General features: G+C 39.0%; 1 protein-coding gene across 1 annotated transcript in view; it reads right to left on the reverse strand.

The window, feature by feature from the left end:
* Positions 1 to 2,885: 2,885 nt before the first annotated feature.
* Positions 2,886 to 26,890, reverse strand: part of PDE3B (phosphodiesterase 3B) — a 235,263-nt gene continuing 211,258 nt past the window's right edge. The window contains exons 12-16 of the mRNA XM_084630738.1: positions 21,041 to 21,240; positions 11,696 to 11,899; positions 10,387 to 10,548; positions 4,390 to 4,639; positions 2,886 to 4,005 (exon numbers count right to left, since the gene is read on the reverse strand). Coding sequence (XP_084486864.1) covers positions 3,776 to 4,005; positions 4,390 to 4,639; positions 10,387 to 10,548; positions 11,696 to 11,899; positions 21,041 to 21,240 — 1,046 coding nt within the window. The 3' untranslated portion in view covers positions 2,886 to 3,775. The remainder of the gene's footprint in view (positions 4,006 to 4,389; positions 4,640 to 10,386; positions 10,549 to 11,695; positions 11,900 to 21,040; positions 21,241 to 26,890) is intronic.

Consider the following 26,890-nt stretch of genomic DNA (forward strand, 5'->3'; position numbering starts at 1 on the left):
TAGCTATGGAATATTATACACTTTAAAAATATATTATACAGCAATCCCAAAGGCAAACACTAAATTATTATTCACCAATTAAAAACTTATTCTGGAGTAAAGGACATTAAAACAGTAACTGACACCACCTGCATTGGTGAGGGATGCAGATAATGAACCACACTTCCCCCCACACACACACACACTTGCACTGCTCCTGAAATCACTTCAGTAGCAGAGCCAATCAGCAGGGCCCAGGCAACACTCCAACAGTAGTAATAGTGGTATCGGGGGAAGAATCAGCTAATCATTCTCCATCACCACCCAAGTCCTTTTATGTTTGTTTTGGAAAGGGCTAAAGTAATATGTCTAAATTTGTCCCTGTGGATTGCAATGCCTGCAAGAAGGCATATCTTTCTCATTTTCCAAATGGGAAGAAATAGAAATTGACCCTTGTTCAGAATAAGATCTCAAAAATGTTTCAATCCTCTCAAGATTTTTCCTCAGTTTTTTATTTGCTTTTGGTGGACCTGGCTGCCAATTTCTCAGATGAAGTGACAGAATAAGAGATCTCCTTTATATTAAATTTCTTAGAGAAGGAAGGTTGAATGCAAGGAACATAAATACACTTCTCAGATGGGTTTTACCCAGGTAAACAATTATTTCTGGGAGCAGCTTTGTTGAGTGGGCACTTACCTCAAGGACTGCAGCATTGCTCTTGCCTTCGTAAGTCCTGGACTCATCTGTCTAGCTCTGCTGTGGAAAGGGAGCTTGGAGAAGAATGCCACTCGTTGTTTTTTACTAGGTCTGATGCATCGACATAATACCCTGATGTCTCCCACAGTCAAAGGAAGAAATGGGTCCACTGAGGGAGCAGAGTTTACAGCCTGGTTCCATCCATAATGCAAGGCAGGCAGTGAGGAAAACGGAGAACTCAGTGAAGAGAAAGACTATGGGAAACCACTTGGCAGGAAAGAGTCTTGTTAATTTGTTTGGTTAGAATACCTGTCTTCAAACAGAGAGAGAACCCATCTGTTCAAAATGAAGGCTTTGCTAAACAGAAATAACACTATAAAATGTTCTTCATCTTACGTTTTGTACAACATCCAGCACAGTAGCGGCTAAGTGATTCCCAGGTAAATATTTACATAGTGAGGATCCTAGTGAGCTTCAAGGAAATATCTGCACTTTCCTCTTCCCTGGTTGGAGGAGACTCTGGTTTGATTAAATAAATATTTGGGGAGAGTAGGTTTGATGTCTTTTTGGTATTTTAGAGGTTTGTTTGTTTTACATCTATGCAATTATGATGGGAAAGCTTTCTCAAAGAAAAAGAATCTGAAGAGTTCCCTAAAGGTGGGTAACCTCCACCTTGGTCCAAGTTCCTATGGGGACCTCACTTCATAATTAGGATTCCCTCAAATGACAATCTAGCTATTATGTGCTTTGTACTGGGTTTTGTGAGCTGCACTGTATCAGAGCAGCACAGCTGTCTTGGTGGTCATGAATTAAAATGTTACTGGGTTGTAATTAATTGATGGCCTTGAACCGACACCAGAAGTGGACTGGGAGCTGAAGGATGGAATGAAATGTGAGAATGCTATGCTCATACTAGCCTGGCCTGCCTTACCTGATCATTTATTATTGCTGATGGCAACATAGCCAGTATTCTGATTCCTCCTTTTGTTGGGTGAGTAAAACCACGTCCTTCACTTTTTATTATAGCCATGCTTGCAAATATGACTTGATCTGGCCTTTAGTAATGATGTCATTACCTCCATTTGTTTCCTGATCTCAGTAATCAAAATATTTTTTTGAAAATCTATGAACAGAATGTACAATGTAAATGCACAATCAATAAATGTCAATTTATATTTGCTAAATTCTATTACCGGTAGAAATATTTGGTGGGAACACTGCTTAGGTGTTACAAAATATGTGGTGGTAGCAATGATGGCAGTCACAGGGGAATTTGGCACTGACTCTGTATAATAAATAACACAAGTGTCTGAGACAAAAACAGCTCAGAGCTCCCATTTCTAGTCATTTAGATTGGCCAACTGTACAAAATTAAATTAAAAATCCTTGGTAACAATGGTTTACACTAAGTTTATCTTTAAAAGATTACATTTTTTTTACCCAACTGAGATGAAGGTATAAACACAGATAAATGTAGATACAGTCTGCAAGATCAACAAAAACCAAATGTCTGGATTTATTCACTGTGCAGAATGTAAAGACTTGTTTGGTATTAAAAGGTACTCATTTAAAATGAGTGTAGTTTACTGTTTGCATAAGAAAATTACATACTTGCAGCTTAACTAGTTTATGCAGTTTCTTTGCACTTACCCTTACAATGATACTTGTCCTGATAATAACTTCTGTGAAATGTTTAGACTTCTCACTTAAAAAACTTAAACCCCTATGTATTCTGTAATACAGTAACTGTATTTACACTGCTGTGGGGTATTACAAATACATAGTAGTCATGTTCTGCATTCTATATGTACTGGCCAGGATGTAAATCTGATTAAATGTGTGTATTATGATGTGTGTATTATGGAAAATGAAAGATTAAAGTGCACTAAAATATGGGACATATGGAGATGGTGACATTCCAATGACAACACTGTAATACATTCTTTATTCAATGTATACATGTTCTTTCAAAACAGTAGTAAAAAGTTTTTCAGTTGTTTATCTCTAGCATGAGTGGTTTACACTATGTTTTGTGGTATGTATTTATGCATGATTTATAAGGGCAGGGAAAATGTACACTTGCCATTTTGAAACAATAGCTTTTTTTAAAAAAAACCCAAACTTTAATTCTCCTGAAGTTTTACATACAAAGAATAAATGAATTATGATCTTATTTTCCTCAAAAAATTAACATCTTACATTGGTGCAGGATTTTAAATTATATAAAATCTGCTGTGTGGTAAATTAACATGTTTTTTAACATGAATCCTGAGTAAGAGTGGAACATATAGCATTACTGACTAAAAATAAAATCCCTTCATGATTAAAATTGAACAGTTTTTATGTTCTACCACAGAACAGCAAGGCAATATATAATGAGAGCCTTGTATTCAACAATGTCATGAATACCCATTGCAAACCTGAATATTTTCAGCAAAAATAAAATGGCAGATTATGCACAACAGTAAAAAGCATCAGAAATAGATGCACCTGGGATTTTTTTTTTAAACCACAAAAATTAGAATTTAGCTTTTGTTTCACAGTCATCAAATGGTTAAACCAATCTGAGATAACTGCATTAGGTAAACCATTGCACTGAGTAGAGACCCCCAATCAGGCTTGTACTGCAACATTAATATTGGTTTTCATATAGGCACAGACTTCCTTTTTATATTCATGTTCAAAAACAACATGAAGTACAAATCTCAAAATATTATTAGGATCTACCCAACATTTCCACATAAGCAAAAAGTTCTGGCCACTTTGGTAAATGAAGTTACTGAATTTTTTTAGAACTGGAGGTACCTCATGGAAAATAAGAGCTCTGAATTCAGCAAGGCAGCATTATATCAAGGTATTTGTACACCAAGAAGGGCAGGGAGAACTTTGCATCATGGTATACGATATTCAATCTTTGAATAAAGTTTTATATTCCATGTGGTGAAAGTGCATAGGAGTGAGATTCTGCTAGAGCAGCAAGAATCCTCTCACAGTATTAAGGCCTTTCAACTGCATGTTAACTGTGTTAGTCTATAGTCAGCACAGTGAAAACTGAATATATGCTTTCTGCTATTATACTGTACATCAGTCTGAAGTCTTCTCAACATGATTTCTCCTCTCCTAACTGTCGTTCCTCTTCTTCATCTGCTTCCTCAATAACCTGAATTTCATCTGTTTGAGGTAAGGATGAGTTATCTGGCTGCAGTTTACTCCCTTCAGCTTTATTTTTTTCTTCTTCTTCAATCACATTCTTCCATATTTTGTGATTTTCACTCAGATGGTGCATTAGCTGGCAAAATATTCGCCTTCTGCCTTTTTTTCTTTGTAGTTCTGAAAATTACGAACATACTTTTTTCATTTGCTAGCCACAATCAAATACAGGATAATTATATTCTCTGTTTATCAAACCCAGATGCTACTCTGTAAACCAGGTGTAGGTTTGAACTCAACATAGCAAGAAAGAAATGGATGCTCCATCACAGCAAATATTGACATTCTATCTTTAATATCAAGTCCCTAAAGAAATTGGAAGAATTAACTAACTTCTATCTGAGGTTGCAAAACCCTTTCTAATTTTAATTCAGAATTAATTGCAGGAGATAATTTTATTCCTGCTTTCATACAAGTAGCCAAAGTGAATGGGCAAAAATAGATAATTATGTTGTATAAGTTCAACCAAATCCATTAAAAAATCCTATGCGTATCTTAACTTACTTTGACCAAAATCATCTTCCATTTCTTCATCTTCACTCTCCAATTCTTCTCCATTTTCATCTTCAGCACTTTCTATATCATCCTCCTCTTCATCAAGCCATTGGCCTGGAAGCAAGCCAGCTGCATCACAGGAATTACAAAGGGGGCCAACTATGTGAGTAATAAAAGATTCTTGTAATTTTGCAAGTTGAGGAGAAGAACGATCCATGAAGGGGCTAATAGGTAATCCAAGGCTTGCTTCTTCATCACCCTGAAAATTTTAGAAATTCAAAATTACTTTTAAACTCAGTTTTTAAAAACTGACTAGACACTGAATTGATGGTGTCTTCTTTTCTTAAAGAGAAATTAATTTTTTGAAAAGCTACTCTTTAGCTAAGATTACTTAATAAATATGGACAGATACTAGACAATCTGGGCACTATCATGCATGAGAATAAGGGGGAGTAAATTCTCCCTTCACTTTCCTGTGTGGCATCGATGGGTCACTGCTCTTAGCATAATGGGGAGATGTGGCTCTGAGGGGTCATTGCTTCTCCCCCTGTATAGGTGGGCACAGAGGGGCAGATCTTTGACTCCAATTGCTTAGCTCATGTATATAGGAAATGGGAAGATACTCTGCTACTGATAAAAAATAGTACTAAATTACTTCCTCCCAGGAGAGAAGCAGGGGAGAGAAGAAAAGGAATTGTGAGTCTCTGCAAAAGAAAAGAAAGATTCTTGTAATTTTGCATTTTGAAGAAAAGAACAATCCACAAAGAGGCAAACAGGTAATTCTAAGGCACAGTTTCTTCCCTTAGCTCTTTTTTGAAGCAGCATTGTTTTTGTACACAGGACTATACCTAATGGCACAAACTAGCCAATAGGGTCTTTAACTTCTGTCCAAAAACCTTGCCAATTTTTGTAGTTTTACAATTACATTTTTCAAGTTTCCTGCTGGAACTGGAAAAATGACTATTGAGGCAGATAGGAGTACTGCAATTGATTCCACGTAGCAGTAAAGAGTTGGGTGAGTCCATGTGAATGTTCTGTGGGGTACTGGTTTCCATTATGACCTGTGTGTCATCTTTGTTGTTGCTAAACAAGCAGAACTCAGAGACAAAATCCAGCAATTTTCTCTGTATTTTTGGGCGGGGTCCCAGGTATGCAGCTTCTGCAACACTGTCACTGATGTTAATGAAACACCTGTTGAATTGAAGTCTGAAATATAATTTATGTGGCTATAAGTACATGTTTCACCAACTCCATGTCTTTTTGGACTATGGATTAAAAGGTCTACTTGTTAGCCTCTAGAAATTGGTCAACAGCAGAAAGTATGTTACTCCAGAGATTATAATTACAGTTGGCTACAACTTTGTAGTAGTTCATGTTTAGAACTTCTGCTAATTAAGATTTCATGTCCTTTTCATCCAGCTTCTGTTCATACTTATTAGGATGAGGCAAAACTGAAGGGCTTTCCACCCATATTCATCATAGGATTCAAGGGATTACCATCTGATTTCTGGTTACTTAATAAAGGTAGCTACACCTCCAAGCACAGGCTGGTTGAGCATACAAATACATAGGGGGATTCCTCAAGTGCCAGGTTATAAGAAGGGTCACTCTTCCTGTGTGTTGCAACTGCATGATATCTAACAGCTGATAGAATTTTTCCTGGATAAAAGACAACAGAATATTCAGATTCCATGCCAGGCACTGTATTAGCTCCTTAAAGCCGCAATGCTACTCCCACCAAAGTCAATGATAAAATTCCTAATGACTTAATAGATAATAAATGAATTGAATCCCCACATCATCTGCTCTTCTAAAAACTCTTATTAGTAAGGCAGACCTACAGGTAAACTGAAGCTTGAGACTCATCATTCATCAGTTGAATGCTGATGTCCTTCCCTCACTCTTTGTAAGCAAGGATAAGAATTAAAAAAGAAAAGAAAATTAAAAAGCAGCCCAGTTCCTACTACTTGCTTTGTAGGAGTGGATTAGCTGAACATTTCCCCCAAACCAGACAATTACCTAGAGAGCGTCAGGAACCACTGGAGAACAGGTGCTGAAGAAGCCCTTTGAGCTCACTGCTTTGATATAGCAGAGCACCAGGTGGAAATTATAGACTTTAGTCCAAAGGGAATGGTTCAAGTACCAGATAGCTTCACCAGAACTGTTCAAGTAAACATCTCCAGATATGTGATTAAAATCTGAAAGGGAAGAAATGCAGTCTGATGCAAAGATGATGCAGAGTTACCATCTAACTCAGATGAAGTGCTGAATACAGAGCACACTTGCTTTCCATTTGATGATGAGAGCTCAGGTCCTGAAGAGGTGTTGATGATGCATAGGTAAATGGTGGACTTCAGAGTGAAATCAGAGAAGAGGAGGTTACTTACCTGTAACTGGAGGTTCTTTGAGATGTGTGTTCCCTCTGTATTCCAGTGAGGGTTACATATACACACCATGTGCCTGTAGTCGGAGAATTTTGAAAGAAGTGTCCATTGGTCCATGTATGTGCCCTGGCTCACCTCGTGCTTCTATCCAAGGTGATAAAGGGTAGGGCAGTCTGACTGAGTCTCCAGTTCCTTTTAACCATGAATTTGACAGATCCGACTGAAGCAGAGGGGAAGGAGGACAGAAAGTGGAATACAGATAGGGACCACACACCCCAAAGAATCTCCAGTTACAGGTAAGTAACCTCCTCTTCTTCGAGTGATGATCCCCAATGTACTCCACAGAGGGTGACTGACAAGCAGTACCTAAGTTGGAGGAGGGTGTGAGGATGAGGGGAGAGGCTGTTCTAGATTTGATTTTGACAAATAGGGAGGAACTGGTTGAGAACTTGAAAGTGGAAGGCTGCTTGGGTGAAAGTGATCATGAAATGGTAGAGTTCATGATTCTAATGAATGGTAGGAGAGAGAACAGCAAAATAAAGACAGTGGATTTCAAGAAGGCAGACTTTAGCAAACTCAGGGAGTTGGTAGTTCCCACAGGAAGCAAGTCTAAGGAGAAAAACAATTGAAGACGGCTGGCAGTTTTTCAAAGGAGACATTAAGGGCACAAAAGCAAACTATCCCATTGCGTAGGAAAGACAGGCTTAACCAGGAGATCTTCAATGATCTAAAAATCAAAAAAGTGTCTTACAAAAAGTGGAAACTAGGTCAAATTACAAAGCATGAATATAAACAAACACAAGCATGTAAGGACAAAATTAGAAAGGCCAAGGCACAAAACAAGATCAAACTAGCTAAAGACATAAAGGGTAACAAGAAAACATTCTACAAATACATTAGAAGCAAGAGGAAGACCAAGGACAGGGTAGGCCCATTACTCAATGAGGGGGGAAAAACAATAACAGAAAATGTGGAAATGGCAGAGGTGCTTAATAATTTCTTGGTTTTGGTTTTCACTAAGAAGGTTGGTGGTGAAATGCCAGTGAAAACGAGGTAGGAACAGAGGCTAAAATAGGGAAAGAACTAGTTAAAAATTACTTAGACAAGTTAGATGTCTTCAAGTCACCAGGGCCTGATGAAATACAACCTAGAATACTCAAGGAGCTGACTGAGAAGATATTTGAGCCATTGGTGATTATCTTTGAAAACGCATGAAAGACGGGAGAGATTCCAAAAGACTGGAAAAGGTGAAATATAGTGCCAATTTATAAAAAGGGAAATAAGGACAACCCGGGGAATTACAGACCTGTCAGCTTAACTTCAATACCCAGAAAAATTATGGAGCAAATAATGGAGCAATCAATTTGCAGACACAGATAATAAGGTGATAAGTAACAGTCAGCATGGATTTATCAAGAACAAATTATGTCAAACCAACCTAATAGCTTTCTTTGACAGGATAACAAGCCATGTGGTTAGGGAGGAAATGGTAGACATGGTATATCTTGACTTTAGCAAAGCTTTTGATACGGTCTCTCATGACCTTCTCATAAACAAACTAGGGAATTGCAACCTAGATGGAGCTACTTTAAGGTGGGTGCATAACTGTTTGGAAAACCATTCCCAAAGAGTAGTTATCAGTGGTTCACAGTCATGCTGATCCCCATAATAGTGGGATCCCACAGAGATCGGTTCTGGATCCAGTTCTGTTCAATATCTTAATCAATGATTTAGATAATGGCATAGAGAGTACATTTATAAAGTTTGAGGGCAATACCAGACCGGGAGGGGTTGCAAGTGCTTTGGCGGATAGGATTAAAATTCAAAATAATCTGGACAAACTGAAGAAATGATCTGAAGTAAATAGGATGAAATTCAGTAAGGACAAATACAAATTACTCCACTTAGGAAGGAACAATCAGTTGCATACATACAAAATGGGAAATGACTGCCTAGGAAGGAGTACTGTGGAAAGGGATCTGGGGGTCATAGTGGACCACAAGCTAAATATGAGTAAACAGTGTAACACTGTTGCAAAAAAAGCAAACATCATTCTGGGATGTATTATCAGGAGTGTTATAAACAAGACACAAGTAGTAATTCTCCCGTTTTACTCCGCGCTGATTAGGCCTCAACTGTGCCAATTCTGGGCACCACATTTCAGGAAAGATGTGGACAAACTGGAGAAAGGCCAGAGAAGAGAAAAGGTCTAGAAAACATGACCTATGAGGAAAGACTGAAAACATTAGGTTTGTTTAGTTTGGACAAGAGAAGACTGAGGGGGACATGATAACAGTTTTCAAGTTCATAAAGGCTGTTACAAGGATGGAGAGAGAAAAATTGTTCTTCTTAACCTCTGAGGATAGGACAGGAAGCAATGGGCTTAAATTGCAGCCAGGGCGGTCTAGGTTGGACATTAGGAAAAACTTCCTAACTGTCTGGGTAGTTAAAAACTGGAATAAACTGCCTAGGGTGGTTTTGGAATCTCAGTCATTGGAAATTTTTAAGAGCAGGTTAGACAAACACCTGTCAGGGATGGTCTAGATAATACTTAGTCCTGCCTTGACTGCAGGGGATTGAACTAGAAGACGTCTTGAGGCCCCTTCCAGCCCTATGATTCCATTATATTCATTGCCTGAAATCTGTCTATGGACAGGTATGCTCGTGCCATGGTTTAGGGTACCCCTTATGAAATCTAGCGATTGCGTGGGTCGAGGATCACTTGTTGATGTGGATGCTGACTCCCAGTGAAAAAAGGTGGCTGAGTAACAGAGAGGCTGATGTGTGGGCTTCCTGTTGGGAACTGGCAGCCAAGGATCAGTTGCCAAGGTATGGAAAAACCAGAAAATCTAACACTTGATGTGAGCTGCTAGTATGGAAAATACTTCGGTGAAGACTCTGGGAACGGTAGCTAACCCAAAGGCAAGTACCCTGTTTTGGAAATGGCTGTTGCCCACCATAAATCTGAGAAAACATCTGTGGGTGGTGTGAATATCTACGTGGAAGTAAGCATATTTCATATTGAGTGTCATGAACGACATGCCTTTCTCTAAGGATGATATTATTGCTGCCAAAGTGACCATACGAAACTTGAGTTTATGGATAAAGCGATGAGGTGGCAGAGATCGAGGATTGGTCTCCAACCACCTTTTTTCTTGGGTATCAGGAAGTAAGTTGAGTAGAACCCTGTTCTTTGATATTGTAGAGGAACGTGTTCTATTGCTCCCTGCTGTCATAAGGATTCACCTCTTGGACAAGAATACTGTTGTGAGAGTGGTCCCTGAAAGGGGGCGAGAGGTTTGGAGGAGGTAGTATTACAAACTCGATCATATAGCCAGGGTTGATGATATTCAGCACCCATTTGTCTGTTGTTATAGACTTTGAGTGTGGAAAAAAAAGCGCTAAATGACCCCCAAAGAGAGTGGAAGTGTCATGAGATGTTAGGATTGGTGGTTGGCGGCGCTCAAGCTTACCCAACATGATTCATCCTTTAGAAACCGAAATAATTTAAAGCAGTAAAAGAAGGAATAACCCCCAAATAGTAAATGCTTTGTACCCCCCAAATTTATAATTTATCAACAACCAGTTATATTTTTTTTAAAATAATTCTTTCCATACCTACCTGCTCATAGAATTCATTAACAATGCCTTCTGTCCATTTCAGGTGCAGATCTCGAACTTTAGCAGGGCCGTTAATATCTGCCAATTTGATACATATTTGACAAACTAGCAGGCGGTCATTCTCATTGTTCCATTCTATACCATGACTGTTTAGATCATTGGCCTGTTTGAACAACATAATTTTTTAACAATGTTGGATACTCTTGTAAAGAAAATCTATATATCACTTTATTACATTTTTAAGTCTTTGCAGAATATTACCCTTTTGTGTTAATTTTTCTGTAATATTTTGTCTTGTGTAATCACAAAGAGCTTTTTTTTTTAAACGAAGATAACAGATGTTACCACAAGCAGATAACTAGATGGGAGATAACTTTTTTGAGGTTTAAAGAAACTGTAATGAATTGAAAAAGCAGTAATTATGTGCTATCAGTTTCCCTTCTTTATAGGTTTGTACTGCAGTAAGTGTGCACAGTTATTGCACTGTAATACTAACAGTAATTAGTATATTATCTTTATTCCCCATTTTTCAATCTTTAAAAGATATTTTCCACTTAAGATCATGATTTTCATATATATAGATTGAACTGGTTTAATTCTTTTCTTAATCTACTGGCAATCTATAGTTGAAATCTAGAAAATGGATACTTTATTTCATGTTTGAATGCTAATTTAGGATGTTTATTTCTCCTATTATGTGCAAAACAGAGAGACTGTAATGGGTATTAAATACATGTCTGCAGAGGATATTCTGATTCTTAAAAACTAATACTTTAATGAATAACAGTTCTGAAGGTTTCTACCGATAAATTTCAGAGTAGCAGCCGTGTTAGTCTGTATTCGCAAAAAGAAAAGGAGTACTTGTGGCACCTTAGAGACTAACAAATTTATTTGAGCATAAGCTTTCGTGAGCTATAGCTCACTTCATCGGACTTCACTGGCATCCGATGAAGTGAGCTGTAGCTCACGAAAGCTTATGCTCAAATAAATTTGTGAGTCTCTAACGTGCCACAAGTGCTCCTTTTTTTTCTACTGATAAAGGAAATATAAAAATGGGATGTATTAAGTGTCAGAGTGGATTCTATACTCGTACTTTAGGGTATGTTCACCAGTTTGATTTTTAAAAGGTTGTAAGTACCCTCAATTATGTAGCACATGCTTTAGCTAGGTCTTCCTACTGGTGTGCTGACATTTACAGTTCAAAGTTCTTTAAATTTAACCTATTAAAAGCAATAAACATTGAGCAACAATGCTGATAATAGTATGATCTCATAAGCAGCTACGCGCAGGCATTAACTTGTGTAACAAACCTTGGCATTAAATTCAGCAAGGAAATCAAAATGTTTCTTGAGATCTGTGGCAAGGATTGCTTCGATCACTAAGAAACGAAACCGTTTGAATTCCACATGATCAAGATTAGGTAGAAAGTTGTATTCTGGTCGAGATAAAAAGAGATTCCATGCAGAAGCAGCATGATGGTTTTCTAGGACTGATCTGTCATTGTAGAGCACAGCCTACAAAGAAATGAAAAACAAACAGGCGATTTAAGATTCAAAATTAAAAGAGGAAAAGTGTAAAGGCTAAATAATGACATTTTCGTTTAACATGGGTGGTAACTAAAACACTAAGTTGCATTCTAGTTCTGAAGGCTGAACTGAACAAAAGTCTTCTTTGTAGGGAAGGGAAAAAAATGCACAGGGAAAAAATAATCAGACCAGTCTTATTTTTATTCCTGAAAATATTACTGTAAAATTATTACTAAGAAAAACATTTATATAAATATAAAATATGCTTCATATGTCACTCCACTTGTTGCTGCAGTGAATATAAACTAATATGTCTGCCTGATGTGGAGGAGGGTGTGAAAAAAGATGCAGAACAAAAGCTTAATATATCAAGGCAAACATTTTTTTAAATATATTTACATTTAGGTTTTATATTTTAACTAATTTTTTTTATTTTACCTTTAAAACAGTACTCCTAAGTGAAAAGTTGATTAATTGGCTTTTTAAATGAATTGTTGGCCAGTTTACAATAGTCCTCTCTGGTGCCTCCTTATAGAATAACTACCATTTGTAAAAAAAAAAAAATGATCACACAATCTGCTTATGCTCCAGCTTAATCCCTAGCCAGCAATTACTAAAATTGAAGCTTAGCTGAGGGGGGGGGAAAAATCAATATTCTGGCAAGACAAGCTTTATGTGTAGTGGTCAAATTCTGAACAGGCAATGTTACATTTTTGAATGAAGGAGCTAGCATAACTGTAACCAATCCACAACTAATTAAATTAATAACATGTACATAAATACAGTTCAAGAAAAAGCCAAAGCCCTCTATGGGAAAGCAACTAGACATATTAATTCATTTTAAAAATGTGAAGTCTGTTGTATGGACCAAAGAATCATTCTCCCAAAACCAAGTAGAGTAAAGTTTCTATAGTTGAATCACATTTATATGAACTAAATTAGCAAAGGATATAAGGTAATATGCAATGCAATTTTTTAAAATTTGGGCTTGCCCCATAATTTACCTCTGTAAATTGTATAAAGAAGATTTGAAAAAAATTTTATCTTGGAAATACCAAACCTATCAAGTCAGGTTTCCTTAATTTTGCTAAAGGTTTCTAAAGGTTCCCACAAGCATGTGCACTGAGTTCTAACAACTTAACTGAAGGGGTGGGATGCTGAGTTTTCAACAAAGGCTTTGTTACCTCAACATGTTCAGTCAATGGAGTTAAATGGGTGAAGGGAAAAAAAAGTTTTAAACAGTCTGTTGGCCAGTGGCATATCAACTATTAGAAAGGCAGTGGCTTAATTTGTAGATGGCAGCATGGTGCTCTACTTCTTGTGACATGCAGTCAGTGGTAGATTTTGTGAAAATCTGGTACTTTAAGATTACATATATTGCACCCTGCATGGTGCTCTATATGCCCAAACAGTGCACCCCCATCTAGATGGCTATTTTTAGCAGGGTAATGTCCTGCTGCCACCCCACTGCTGGGCCTTTCCCCACTGAAGTGAAAGACTCTGGCAGCAGAGATAGGCTTCTGTGCGGGAAGCAGCAGGGAAAGGCTGTGGCAATGGGGAGCTTCCAAAGCATTTCCCCACTGCCTCCTCCCTGCTAGAACCTTTCACTGCCATGTGAAGCTATGCACCGCAACGTGGACACAGCTTGCTTTTTGCTGTGGCATGTAACTACACATACCCTCTATGTCACCACCAATAGTGTGCAACATAGATGTATGGTAAGACTTGGAATGAAAATATTCTGAATTAAATTAATATCTTGAAAACAAATGAATGTCATTTCTTAGCTTCAAATATCTTCTGGTTAGTCTCTTGATTCTATTCAGGGTTCAGTTATATTTGTATATACTGTATATGTTGTCTCTAGCTGAAATTTTATGTAAATATAGGCTTTGTCATGTGTACTCTGCTGTACTGATATCTCTATTTTCTGACATTTTTTTCTGAATTCTTCCCTTGGTGATATTCAAACAAAGCCACCAACAGACATCAATCACAGCAAAACTGAATTACTACTAATCTCTCCAGTTGATTTCCATTTCTTTCACACAATTTAGACAACCTTGAGTTTACCATCATTTCTATTATCTCACATTTTGGAGGAGTATATGGACATTGATTTAGAGCTTAAATAAATAATAGTATCTGATCTTTTACCTAGGAAATGAGCCCAAGCTGATGTTCATGCTTAATGAAATAGAAGCCAAGTTTTGATTTATTCTTTGGTAAATCTTGGATTATTTAATGCTTTTTACATATATCTTTCAGCAGCTTTGCTGCATCCAGTGCAGCTTGTTCAGATGATACTCTCATGTTCATAAAAACAAGAGTTTAGGCTGTAATCTCTGCAGGACAGAGATTATCTGTTCCTCTGTTTGCACAGTGCCTAGCACAATGGGTCCCTACTCTTGGTGTGAATGCATCCTCTATGCCAGATATTGGAATCCTTTGGCCCATGACTGCATCCCAGTTGCCCTCGCACCTGCCACTCCTTCAAGGGCATAAAAGTGTGGAACAATACCAACTAGCTCTCAAGCTCCTTTGCCAACTGGAATCCTTTGCCACATCCACACAGATACACACCTTGAAGAGCACCAGCTACTGCAAAGTAACAGCTTTTTCTTCTTTGAGTGATTACCTATATGTATTGCACTCTTAGTGATTCCTAACTAGTGGTCGCATGCTAGGAGGTGGATAATCAGAGTCCTATACAAACAACGACTGAAGAATTGCTTTGCCAAAGTAAGTGTCAGCTCTGAAAGCGTCCCTAATAACACAGTGTTTTATGAATATATGAATTGAACGATAGGTGATGCTCTACAAATTTCAGAGATGGGGACATTTCTGAAGGAAACTACAGATCCATCTTGAGCTCTAGTGGAGTAAGCTTTTAATGTTACTGGGAGACCAATCTTCACTATTTAATAACACAGTCTGATGCGTTCTGCAATCCATTTGGACGATTTCTAGAAAGAAACTGATTTGCCCTTTACTCTTTCAGCACAGACTATAAATAACCTAGTAGAGACTAAATGATTCTATCTAAATAAAAAGAATGAAATTTTCTTTCAGAATCACTAGCATGAGGTTTGGGAAAGAAAATAGGTAAATGAATGTTCTGATTAATATGTAAGTCAGATGGAACTTTACGTAGGAATCTTGGATGTGGCCTAAGAGAGACCTTATCTCTATGAAAGATGGTGTATAGTAGACCTGCCATTAAAGCTTGAATTTCTTCTACCCGACAAGCAGAAATAATGGCCACCAAAAACTATGCTTTCATGGAAAGATGATGTAAAAAACATGCTAATGATTAAAATGGGAGACCCCATCACACTGCTAATACCATATTAAGATGCCATTTGAGGATGAGGGGGTTCTCTAATTGTAGGGAATACATGCACAAACCCCTTCAAAAGCCTAGATACCACAGGGTGTGAAAATACTATGCAATTTTGAATTTGAGGATGACAGAGATATACCTGCTTGAACTTTCATAGAACCAATTAGAAAGTCCAGATGATTTTAGTGAGAACAGCTAGTCCACAATGAATGGAATGTCCATTAGGAAGGCTGAGACATAACACTGTTTGCCCAAATTGGGAATTGTTTCTATTTGGCATTGTAAGTCTCAACGGAGTGCTTCATACTATTTATCAAAATATTCTAGACATATCTAGAGCAAGGCATCTTAACATCAGTTAAGCAGTTAGCATCCAAGCTGCAAGGGGCAAAGATTGTGGGCCTGAATGAGGGGTCTTCCCATTGTCTTCAGAGATCAAATCTGAGACTAGTGGAAGCATTACTGAAGTCTGTATCGACAGCCTCAGTAGCTCTGGGAACCAGAATTATCTGGGTCAGTCTGGTGCTTTTAATATCAACATTGCTCCATCCTGCTTGAGTTTTCTCAGAGTACATGGTATTAAAAAAAAATTGGTGGGTAAGCATACATCGGGCCCTGAGACCATGGTATTAGGAAAGCACCTGCTAGAGACCCTTGACTCTGACGCCCTCTTCATCAAAAAAATGTTGCTTTCTCCTTTCCTGCACTCCCTGTTTCTTTTGTAAACAAGTCCATGACTGGGTGACCCTTCTTCTGGAAAATCTGTTGAATAATTGAGTTCTTAATAAACCATTTGTAAGGGTGTTCATTAGTCCTGGTAGATAAACAGCAGTGACAGGTACTTGATGATGGATATTCCAACAGCTGGATCACTTTCTGACGTAGAGGAGATGATCTGGCTCCTCCCTGCCTGTTTATATAGAACACTATAACGGTGTTGTCTACCATGACCTGTATAGAATTGCTCTGGATTAGAGATAAGAATGCAGAACATGCCAGATGAAACACACCAAGTGCTTCAGTCAACCTCTTAGGAAGCTTCTGAAATGTTCTTTAGTCATCTGGAGGAGTTGATGAAGATGAAGCTACAGCCTCATCAGGTGAATACAATGATATTGCAGGAGGAGGAACATCAGTGCGATGAACCTGTTCCTCCTCAGAATAGTGGAGCTGCTGCTGAACAGGAGAAACAGGAGGCTGCTGATTTGTATGAGGTCTGGTAGATTCTACTGAAAAAAGTGACCTTGTTCTGGGCTGTGTAGATGACACACGTCTTCTTCGATTTTCAGAACCCAATATGGCCATAAGTGTGGATCACAGGCAAACTGCTTGGGAGGCCAGGGAGGGGTATACCAATGTGAGTATCACCATATGTCTTCCTTATTTCTGCCTGAGCCACAGAAACCCCACCAGGTGTGAAAAAGGCTGGGGAGTACAAAGAAGAACTCTCTTTACTTTCACCTGAGGGTGATGAAGAAAAAGAATAATCCCCTCTTCATAGGGGGAGATATTTTAACAGGAGTCCCAGGGTGGTCTGTTCCTGAATCCTTCAACAATAGACCAGAAGAAATGCCTTGTACCGACTTGTTAGCCAACCCAGTACTGACAGCAGTATTATGACTATTGTGCCAGTGTGGGACTCTGGGAAATCTGACAGTATTAAATTCCCTGGTGCCATAAAATTATGTGCTGCCATGTGCTGCTCCTGCCTTCTGCCTTGGAGCTGCCCCCAGAGCCTCCTGCTTGCTGTGCGGGAGGAGGGGGGAGGAGAAAAAGGGGTCCTAATATCAGGGTGTCCCCCTCCCACCTACTCCTGCACCCTGCTTACCCCATTTCCATAGAGCAGGGAGTGGACACACGACAGGGCTCAGGACGGAGGGAGCTTCCTGGCAGCAGTTTCTGTCTCAACTTGCTGACCTACTTAAAAAGGTAGTGTACTTAGAATAGGATCAGCATACTTAAAGGGGCAATGCGCATCTCTCTCTCACACACACACGGTGTGTGTCTCTGTCTGCCATGCTGTCTCCCCTTCCTCCATTTCTGCTGCCCTGTAGAGTGTGAGGCTACATTATAACAATGGGCTAACCCTTGAGGGCTCTGCTGATTGCTAGTTCATCATTTAGCAGTAAGGCATTCCCTAGGAAATATCCCACCCTCTGACTTCATCACCTCAACCAAGCTTCACAATCATCGCTGTGTACCAGTATTAAATTGTTTGTTTAAAACTTATACTCTCTCTCTCTCTCTGTATGTGTGTGTGTAGTCTTTTGTCTGGTGAAAAAAATTTCCCTGAAACCTAACACCCCCCTTTACATTAATTCTTTTGGGGAAATTGGATTAGTTTAACATCGTTTCGCTTAAAGTCACTTTTTTCAGGAACATAACTACAACGTTAAGCGAGGAGTTACTGTACTGCAGACTCAGTATGGATAACATTACCAAAGGGTGCAAACCTATCTGCTTTAGGTTGTCAGCTGAAGGACCTGTAAGGGACTGGGTGTAGGCAGTCTTGCTTAGTGGTCGCAGCTGAGCTGAAGTCTGCCCACCAGGGATGGAAATCAACGGGCCAGAGTTAGAGGAATCGCAAGGCCAGATTCCATAAACAAGAGTCAGGATCAGAGTCAGGCTGGTGTCGGAAGCCAGATAGCAGAGGTAGTACCAGGTTAGAATCAAGAGTCAGGAATCGGGGTTGAAGTCAGGCTGGAGTCAGAGACCAGAGATCAGGACATGAGGCAAAGTCCAGTTTAGTAACAGGCCAAGGTCTGTGTGGTTGCCCAGACACTTCTTGGGACAACACCTGGGGTTAAGTAGGGGCACTTGGCCAATCAGAGGGCTGCAGGGTACTGTCTTTCTGGGTATTATGAATGGTACTTCCTGTGGTGCCTATTCTCCACAGTGCTCCTTGACTGTGCTTCTGCAGGGTGTTCCGGTGGCATTGTGGGAATATTGGCCACTGCAGGCTCTGCAGACCCAGGTTCTAGGTCCCAGGTCCTTACAGGACTATATTTATGCCTTGAACTACCCTTAGCAGAGACCTGATAAGGAGATTTTTCTCTCCTTTTCTTCGAAGGCTTTCTGAGAAGGTGACCACTCCTTATGTTCCCTTAAGGAGTGATAGTGAATCCTACCCTTGCCTGATGACTATTTTGGAGAAGAGCCTTTGCTGAAAGAGTACAAGTGGTAGACACCTAAGGCATGGTAGCTGCAGGCGCAATTTTAGAGGAGGAAGACTGTTCCTTTCTCACTTTTTGTGTTCATTTTGAAAATGAGCAACAAATAGAGGATTTGGTTGTAATATGCCCCATCCTACACAAAACAAACATTTTTAGTATGGCCATCATTCAGAGGAATGATGATGTCATATGAGGGACGGTATTCAAAATCAGGGGGTTTCTGATCAGTCACGAAGACTGAAGTCTGTATGCCAGGTAACCAAAAGCAATATAAAAAGTTACCCAACTGAAACCAAATTCTAACACTAATATAAAATTTAATGATATACAAATTTACAGTATGAAAAGTGGATAGAGTATGGATGCTGCTAATAGTTTCATCTCTCAACCTAGGGCACTTAGAAGGAACTGAGAGGTGGCTGGCCCTGCTGCATCCTTCTATGCACTCGGGCAGGGGGCTATGTGTGAGGGAAGCTATGGCAAAGACATGGGCAAATGGCCAGTGCTGGCCGAAACATTCTGATCTCTGGTTCAGAGGGTGCCCATGTAACTCCGAAAGACCCCGGTCGTCGGCAGGGAGGATCGAACCTGGGACCTCTGGAGCTTAGTGCATGAACCTCTTCTGCATGAGCTAAAAGCTAACTGGCTGTTAGCTAAGGCTGTAGAGCAGACTTATTTTATCTCTCTAAGTGGTCTCGGTGCCACTAGATGGGACGGAACACCACACCCAGAAGGTGTATGGGTTACACCTGCACACCAAGAGTGGAATACATATAGACAATCGCTGAAAGAAGAATTCAAAATTATAACATCCTAAAAACCCCATCCAAACTTTACAATATGACTTGTTCCAAGAATCTAGCTCCTGAATACAAACTGAACCATACTATGTTCAGACTGCAGGACGAAGACACAGAGGGGAGTGTCTGAAAAGTCTGAAGCTGAGGTAAATACACTCTTGAGATAACTTTCTGGAGGAAGGGGGGCTACTCTGGCTTGCCAAGGTCCCAAATTCCCTATCTCCGATAGGGCACTTGGGAGTCTCTCTTTTTGCTTAAACCAACTTGAAGGATGTCCACATTTTCTAAGGTGGAAGATCCCACTGTAGAAATATCTATCAACATCCACAAGAAGTTGTCCCATTCCCTTTCCATAGGGGAATCAGCTATGCTGGACCTGACATAGGTGTGGCCTAGTATATATGCCATATATATACCAACATGCCAAAGTCCTAGGTGACTTGCATGTGAACTGTGGCTACCACTACTAAACATAATATGCTCCTGATCCCAAAAGCGAGAGTATGAAATTTGATCAGTGTCTGTCCAATAAGATGGCAAATACTGTAATACTGTTTTCTTGATCTGTTCAAGACTTAAACAGTTGAGCCTGGGAGACATCAAGTTTCTTAATATAAGAGGCAATGACATCAGCAAAAAGACTCAGTGTATTGTCTCTATGTGCTGGCAAAGAAAAACTATGCCCTGGCATTTGGACTGACACAGATAACAGAAAAGAGAATTTGTTACTTAATTAACATTGACATAGAGTACAATCACTTCATATATAAATCAAAATATAATGTATTGTTTATAGTTCAAAAGCAAACTAAGTAGTATAACATGTTTCTTTCATCTCTATGAAACAGTTAAAAATAAGGAAATATTTGATTGTTATAAAGGGGATAATTTTTTGGATGCATTCACCTGTCAAAAAACAAACATTTAGAACAAAAACTACTTTCTAAAACAAAACGTTCTTCTCCAATTTCTTGTTGGACAAAGTAAGTACTCAAAATAACAATCTGATCCCACCTCCTTAACAGGTCTATAGGACATTTGCCAGGATAATAAAGTAAAATTTAAGACGTACAAATAAATATAATTAACTAATTTAAAAGTTTATTGCTTTTTTCCTTTCTTCCATTTTTTCTTCCACAATATATTTCCTTTTATTATTCCTGTCTCCTATTTGTTTTATTACTCTCTCTCTCATCTCTTTCCTTTTATTATGCATTTCAGTTTCTTTAAAAAGCAGCATCTCCTTTCCTTTCATCTCTATTCTCAGATGTCAAGGCATCTTTGTTCTCTCTCATGTTATGTTCTCCTTTTAGCATCTCCCCAGCTTGCTCTTCAAATTCACTGATCAGTTTACATTTAAAAGGCTACCTATGCAACATAAAAGGCTAGACTAGGCTGTTTTGTTTTGAAATCATGGCAAAGAGCACCACTGACACTGGAAAGTTTAAAAAAATTGGAATATCCATAATCATAGGCTTGGCAAGTCCCAAAGGCCAGCCCTATCTGTAACATGTCCTTTGCTTAGTTGCATTCATTTATTTTATTGTTTACAAGTTTGTTACTTGAAAATTATTTTATACACACCCCCATACACCACTTTGGGATTTCTCAAGTTAAAAGGTGTTATAAAGGTAACCCCAAAGCAGTTTCCTTGCTCACCTATTAAGGGAAAAGAATGGTCTTGTGAAATGTGGCAACCAACTCCTACACAAAAAGTAGCAGATTTATAGAGTAAAATCTATGTTCATTATTTCTCTTATGTATCAGAAAGCTAGAAATTTTAATTTTTGCTTTCCAGTAAAACATTTCCTACCTGAGGTGCATTTGTAGCCACTAGAAAAGCATTTGTACGACCGGGATGATCATAATCATGCATGGCAGCTGCTACATACAGAGCCATCAACTCCAGGGCAGGAATGTTTGATGCCATGCATCCATAGTTGTCATCAACAATAGAGCAGCTCTTTGAAGAAATATAACTGACTCGACCAGGGGCAATATCACTCTCTGCATCTAGGAAAAATGAAAGCATCAAAATACAATGTTATTCAGGAATAACTTTTTCATTAGTATTTTCAAAATTACATTAAAATTCATTATACAAACACATTCTATAAATTATATTAAGATTCACAACCATCCTTGTGCTTTTTGGAGTAAATTTTGTTGTTTAAAATATTTTATAGTTAAAATGAATTGCTTATTAACGTATAAATATTTGGATGTATTGCAGTCAATCAGTTATGTGTTTCTACATAAACAGGTAATTCAGAAGAGATTTTGATGTGACTAGTGTGTAGTGAAGTGATGTAATCATCATAATACAGCTTCTCAAGAAGGAAAGATTCAGCATTTCCAACTCTTGCAAGCATGCAAAAATTCTGGCTCTCACAAGATGTTGGCAGGGTGGGAGACGGGAGAGACACTTCAACATAATGCTCTGTAACTTATAAGCAGCTGCACTAAACCGGAAGCCTAGAATCCCCATCTCTTCTAGACTGCTGCTAATATTTCTCGGCTCTTCACTACCCTTATTATGAGCCAAGGTCTCATACTGTAATGGTGGTAAGTAACTATCATTCACCTATTTCACAAGTAAGGTAAATCAGAGCTTACACAAGATCACTTCAGCCACAAAGGGGTGTTGTTACATTTGGCTATGTTGTCTGTAACCACTAGATCATAATCTTCTCTGAGACAGTAGTATACCAACAATACCGATACCAAGTGTGCCACTTCTGTCTCAAATACTTGTGAGACCCAATGGCAACGTGTTTGTTGCATCTCCCTGTATGAGCTGATCCATATACCACCTCTCCTACAGCTGAAGGTCTGTGCAGCGGAATCTGAAGCTTGTGGGTTCAAATCCTTCTAATGATCCAGGAGGAGGAGGTGAAAAAAATAAGATACATATATGTATAAAAGTTAGTGTAAAGGACACTGAAGTAATTATAGAAATTACAAATGTTTTATTGTACAGTAGAATTATATTGCAAAGCATATTTACAAGTGAATTTGGATTTTTAGTGTTTATGTTTTATGTTTATACAGAGTCTTCCACTCAGCACATGGGCAAAAGCCCCCACATGTTCAACAAACAAACAAACAAACAAACAAAGGCAGAACAACAAACATCTCTTTCCAGAAAGCAAGCTTCATTCTCAAGTGGTGTAATGTTAGTGATTACGGAAAATGGATGTCTTGGGGCACTGTTAATGAGGTACGGAGCCTTTCAACTGTAGATCACCAGTCTGAATCTTGTTCAGCTCAGCAGGGATTAAAAGTTGTTCCCATCAAACAGATATTCAATAGCCCCCCAAATATTAGAGGAGTTGGGCCAGTCCCAGTTTCAGCTCCCACATCACTAATTTACCATCAGGCTTTATACTAGATTGTAAGATCTTTGGGGCAGGAACTTTCTCTTTACTTTGTGTTTGTTTAGTCCTAGAGAGAAGACATACAACCATATTGTAGATTTTAAAAACATTCTTTATAAATAGAGTGAGGTATATTAATATGAAAGAAAACAATGTTTTTTCTCATTATCTCAGATTAGAAAATCTCGCAAAAATGGTAAAATGCAGAATCTAAGTATCAGATACGACTGTGCAGTTGACTGATCATTCCAATGAAAAATTGTTTGAAGACCTCAACAGAATGTCACACAACTGAAAAATAAGATTGTATATATTCACAGAAAAATGTATTTAATTATGGAACACTGTTACTCACATTAAGTAGTACAGAACCTTACTGAAGTCAGTGAGACCATCTGTGGAGTAAGGTACTACTCAACATGAATAAGGGTGTCAAGAATCTGACCCTAATAAACAATTTTGCTGCTAAAAGGTATCTAATTAAATGACCCTGGGGACTCGTTTGCTCTGGCAAAACTTCTAGCCTCATCAAATAAACAGCAACAGAACAAAGACAGCTGTTAGGAACTGTTTGTTCCACAATCAGTAAAGGCTACATACTTTAAAGGTACGGGAATCAATATTCACTGTTAAAGGTGTAGAAAGAGCTAGAAGGGTGAAAAGAAGCTAGAATTCACAGCTACTAAAAAAAAAGCCTGTTAGATTTACACAATTTAGACTATAGACTAGAAGTGATTGAAAATTTTCCAAACTATGTTTCATTAGAAAATACTGATTTGTAGAACAAAATGACTTGCTAAATCTAGTACAGATTCAATGAAGTCTTTGTCAAACACCACTTTCCCACCTAGCTCCAGGGACAGAGAAGGGTGTTCGGACTCCCTGCCTCTGTAGCTCCAGGGAACATCACTTTTTCTCTGGCTCCCAGAGCTTGGGTGGCTAATGGGAAGACAAAGTGGCCAGGCTCTCTGCCTCTTTGGCAGTAGGGCTAGAAGGCTCTTCTCAACGTCAGTGAAATCAATAAGAACATTCCCTCAGGGTGGCCAAGAAGCCAAAAAATTCCATTTAGGCTCCCCAAATTGGATTTTTTCTTTTAAAATCCATTTCTGCAAAAATTGTCTCTGTTTTAACATTCTGGCCTGCTTTAGAATGAACCTTTTTTGCAAAACCTCAAAAATTTTCACAGGAAGCGATCCCCACCTTTTTGATCAACCCTACTGTATACCCCCTAGAAAACTGAAATGGATAGTTCATTATCTATAATCTTTTAAGAATATATTAATATTATTATTTAGCTACTTTTTCAAGAGTCTAAATGAAACTCACAAGACCACTGTGAGTACAACGCTGCTTTTGAATTGAGTATACCTATTTAGCTGCATATCGATCACATATATACACATGGTATGTATGCATAGGGGCATATGAAACCAATTATTTTAATCAGAAGGCAGTAGTCTCTGTACAGTATTTTCAGACACACATCGATATTCTATGCTTTTACAAACTTGCTAAAATGGCATTATTTTATTTTCCAACTAGCAACATTTAGCATACTGACATCAAATCACTGCTGCTGTTAATATTTTGATTACTGCAATATCCATTGTGCTGATATCAGCATGCAACAAAGCACAATGCCATTGGTCAAATGGATTTGAAAATGTAAGTTCCAAATCTACTCTACCCAATGTCTGAAACTTCACAACACTGGAAAAGATCCAGGACATAGTCAGGAGATGGGATAGCTAGCAGCAAAGAGAATAAGATCCAACAGTTAAGAGTTGGAAAAACCAGCAGCCAGGACACAATCCAGAAGACATTAGAAATCCAACATTTGTAACAGTTAGCAAAATAAGGACAGGAAAACTGGTAGTGCCAGAAGACAATATGGTACTGTAAAAAAAATACCACAGAGCGGGCAGTGCCATTATATCAGCTGACTAAGACCGACTTTGTCTGGACAGAGTAATATCCTAAAGCGTTTGAATCACTGAAGGATGGACATCTAAATCACGCTGTGCTTAAATTCCCAGATCCATTCCATGCATTTGCAGTAACCTGTGATGCCTCAGAGATTGCGGTCAGATTTGCACTTTAACAAACTGATGAGCGTGGTAGGCACAGACTAGTGGCTTTTGAAGGTTGCAAATTAAACAAGAGGAAAACCTAGTATTCAGCTACAGAACTGGAGTTTCTTGCTACTGTGCCAGAACTGGAGTGTCAAGGCCTATCATTCCTATTTATGAGGTATGCAATTCACAGTGTACACAGACCACAGTGCCCTGTAGTGTCCTTACAAAGCACAACTCAATGCTTGTGCAGAAGGACTTACAAACCGTCAGAATACATATTAACAGTTCACCATAAACCTGGAAAGCAAAATGTGGTTACGTACGCTGTCAGCTGTGTGAGAACAGTGAAAATAGACTCAACCTGATCTTGTGAGGACATCTTGCAAGAACAGCCTAAGGACCCTGAGTTATGTTCCATGCACCAATACATTTACCAAAGTAGAGACAGACTGGGGAAGCTCAATGGCATTCAGGAATGATTATCCATTGATCTGGCTACCAACTTGCTGGTGTATGAAGATAACAGGATTGTTTTGTCAGCAAGTTTTCAGAGAACAGTACTGGAGTGCCTTCATGACAACAAAGCAATAGGCCGCCTGGTGTATGAAAAGACATTGAACTGGGTATCCAATTGATTTTTTTGGCTAGGCATGGCTGCAGATGTTAAGGATGGGGTACTTACCAGTTTTACCTGGAAAGGAAGGAAAGAATAAGAAAAGAGATGTACTTTTTTAGTGGAAATGTTCCAACCTAGTAAGCCCTGGGAGTTCATATAGATTGACTTGAAGGCCCACTATGAGAAATGCCAGTTGAAAATCAGTATTTGCTGGTAGTGTATGACACCTTCTCAAAGCATGGTGTGGCACAGCCACTGAAGGATAAAAGGACTCAGACAGTTACAGCTGCCTTGATTAAACATGCAATGTTGCAGTTTGGCCCAATCAAGCAGCATCTGCAGTGATCAAAGTAAGTAATTTGAATCCTGGTTATTACGCAGGGTTTGCAAACAACTCCAGATAATCAAGGTGAGGACCAGGGTCACCCACCCTGCAAGTAATGTGGGAGTGGAGAGAGTAAACTGTACCGTTGGTTTCATACTTAGCATCTTAGTCAGTGAAGACCAGCGAGACTGGGATACAAACATACTTTTTGTCATTTTTGCACATAATACCAGCTGGCATTAAATTGTCCACTACTCTCCTTGTGAAATTATTTTTGAACTCTGCAAACCCATGCTTCCTTGTGACTTGAAGAACTAGCAAGGCTTCCTGTGCCTACACATGGTGGAGTCTTGTACCAGTGACCTGAGGACAGCATTCCAGAAGGCGGAAGAATAAATGGGCCTGGCATGCTTGCTTTTGGCTCAAGATGCCAGGAAAAAAAAGGAAAATTACATGCCCATCCAGGAAGGAAAGAAGGTATGGCTAGTCAACAGTGGGTGACAACTGGAAACGCATCCCAATCTTAGCCCTTTTCGGACGGAATTTTACATGGTAATTAAAAAACTAAGCAACCTATCCTCGCTCATACAAAAAGCAAGAACTCACTCCTTTATAGTGCATTGAGAACTGGTGCACAGAATCATTGAAAGAAAGGGGAGGGCAAACACAGTGTTCAACAACCATCCCAGAGGGAAGTAGAGGAGTATTTGGTGATACCCTAGCAGTTTCTTGTGGCTTTTAATGGGAGACTTGTTATGGGGAAAGAATTTCCAGAGTATCCTCAGGCCCTCAACACACTGCAGTCTTCAACAGAAAATATGTCCACAATGGATAGGCCTAATTCAGCTGCACTCACTGATAATTGATATCCAACTACGAGTGGTGTCTCCATGACTGAATAGAGGACTTGAGCAGACAGACCAACACAGAAACTGCGAAGATGGCAGACCACCTGGATTCCTTTGGTGTTATCGTTTTAAATTCTTATTCAGCTAGATGGAGAAAATTGTAGTAGAGGCAGATTAGTGCAGACAGCACCTCCACCAGTAGATGGTTCTCTATCTTTATCTTAGTGTTACAATGTCTTGTATGTCATTATATTGTTGTATTTGATCTGGGGGAGGGGTCAAGCAGGAAGTTCTGTCCTGTCTGTGTGTGCTGGAATTGGTACTTTCAGTGTTTCACTAACTGCCTGTGATCCTAAAAGCAAGTATTATAGCACTATTTCCACTGTACAGCCATGACTGTAACATTAACAACCACATATAAA

The sequence above is a fragment of the Lepidochelys olivacea genome, assembly GCF_965140295.1.
Source record: "Lepidochelys olivacea isolate rLepOli2 genome assembly, chromosome: 6".
Lineage (NCBI taxonomy): Eukaryota > Metazoa > Chordata > Testudines > Cheloniidae > Lepidochelys > Lepidochelys olivacea.